Genomic DNA, 1,515 nt, shown 5'->3' with positions numbered 1-1,515 from the left:
ATATACAAAAATAATAAAATATTTTTAACATAATTATAAAATTTTATTTGACATGTATTAAAATATAGACTATATAGAAAATAGTTTTAACAAACAAACCTTGCAAAATGCTTTCCAGTTATTAATAATTATGTTGTCTTCTGATGGTGTAAAAGATCCTTTCTTAATGGATACTATTTCTTCAAATCTCTTTATTTCTTCTGGTTTTGGAGTATGAGAACCAGCACGAGATTCAATTTCATGTTGTGGTAATACAGGTCTTCTTAATTCTACTTTTAAAAATTTTAAATGCTATAGTAAATAAAAATTTATGTAATTACATTAACCTGATATAACAATATATTTGCAGTAAATATCAATATTATACATTTATTATTAAAGATATTACCAGTGCAGTGTCGTTGGAAAGTTTATTATTTGCTTCTCTAATCTGTTGTGCAACTAAATTAACATCATCAACATCCATCTTTAAACTTTTGGCATGAAAATATTCTAAATATTAAAAAAAAAATAGATTAAGTTAGTTAACTGTTTATTATTATACAGCACTAAAAATCGTACAATGTTTTTTAATGCAATTTAATTGAAAATTAAGGTTACAACTTATTCTTATTGTTTAATACGTATGATATTACATATTCAATACGTATAATGTACGTATGACATTACATATGTATTTAATACGTATAATGTACGTATGATACTTTTTTATCAATGGCATTACACAAATACATGAACCGTTATATTTATTTCTTAGCATGTTTAATACTGCATTTATTTCCAATTTTTTATAGACTGTATTTAAAAGTCTACTTACAATTATGCATATATATATATATTATGTATATTTATTTCGCGCTATATTTTCATAAAATTTAAGGTTAGCTTCTGAGAGGGATTTGATTTGCACACCGTGCAGGTAGACAATCTTAGGTATACCTCCACAGTTACTTCCTGAAACATTCGGATACTAATAAAACAATAATTAAACACAACACAGGCAAAAATATTCATCATATTTAAAATATTATGAATATGAATAATATAAACATTATACTATGAATATTCAAAATATTCATTTTTGCTAAATGTCCGAGTACTTATGTAATATTCGACATAATTTCAATTAATTTATATTACAATGTCATATACGAAAATACACTGAACTAATCGCAAAGTACAGTAAATGACGAAAAAGCATTAACCCAATCCTTTTATAATTAACCAAAATATATCACTAGAAAGACAAACTTATATAATGTCCGAATATTTTTCAGAGTAACTGTATGTACATATAATGTTGATACGTTATTTATCTCGTAGTTCCTAATTGATTTTAGTTTTCATTTTTGTGCATTAAGAAGTAATATACGTACAGTTTGATACTTCTAAATTAAAAGCTAATTAATGATGTATCATAATCCAATATTATAAAGGTACTTATACATACATATACATATCACATATTTTAAGTATAAAATGTAGTTTATTTAGAATATATATACTATGGTAGTT

At 23.8% G+C, this 1,515-nt stretch overlaps 1 protein-coding gene across 1 annotated transcript in view; it reads right to left on the bottom strand.

The window, feature by feature from the left end:
- Positions 1 to 834, bottom strand: part of LOC108573950 — a 6,091-nt gene extending 5,257 nt beyond the window's left edge. Inside the window, exons 1-3 of the mRNA XM_017936442.1 lie at positions 818 to 834; positions 389 to 492; positions 98 to 291 (exon numbers count right to left, since the gene is read on the bottom strand). Coding sequence (XP_017791931.1) covers positions 98 to 291; positions 389 to 466 — 272 coding nt within the window. The 5' untranslated portion in view covers positions 467 to 492; positions 818 to 834. The remainder of the gene's footprint in view (positions 1 to 97; positions 292 to 388; positions 493 to 817) is intronic.
- Between the last annotated feature and the right edge of the window lie 681 nt (positions 835 to 1,515).

Source organism: Habropoda laboriosa, unplaced genomic scaffold, assembly GCF_001263275.1.
Source record: "Habropoda laboriosa isolate 0110345459 unplaced genomic scaffold, ASM126327v1 scaffold187, whole genome shotgun sequence".
NCBI classification, from domain to species: Eukaryota; Metazoa; Arthropoda; class Insecta; order Hymenoptera; family Apidae; genus Habropoda; species Habropoda laboriosa.
The sequence above is the reverse complement of the archived record's forward strand: the minus strand, read 5'-3'. Positions and strand labels throughout refer to the sequence as shown.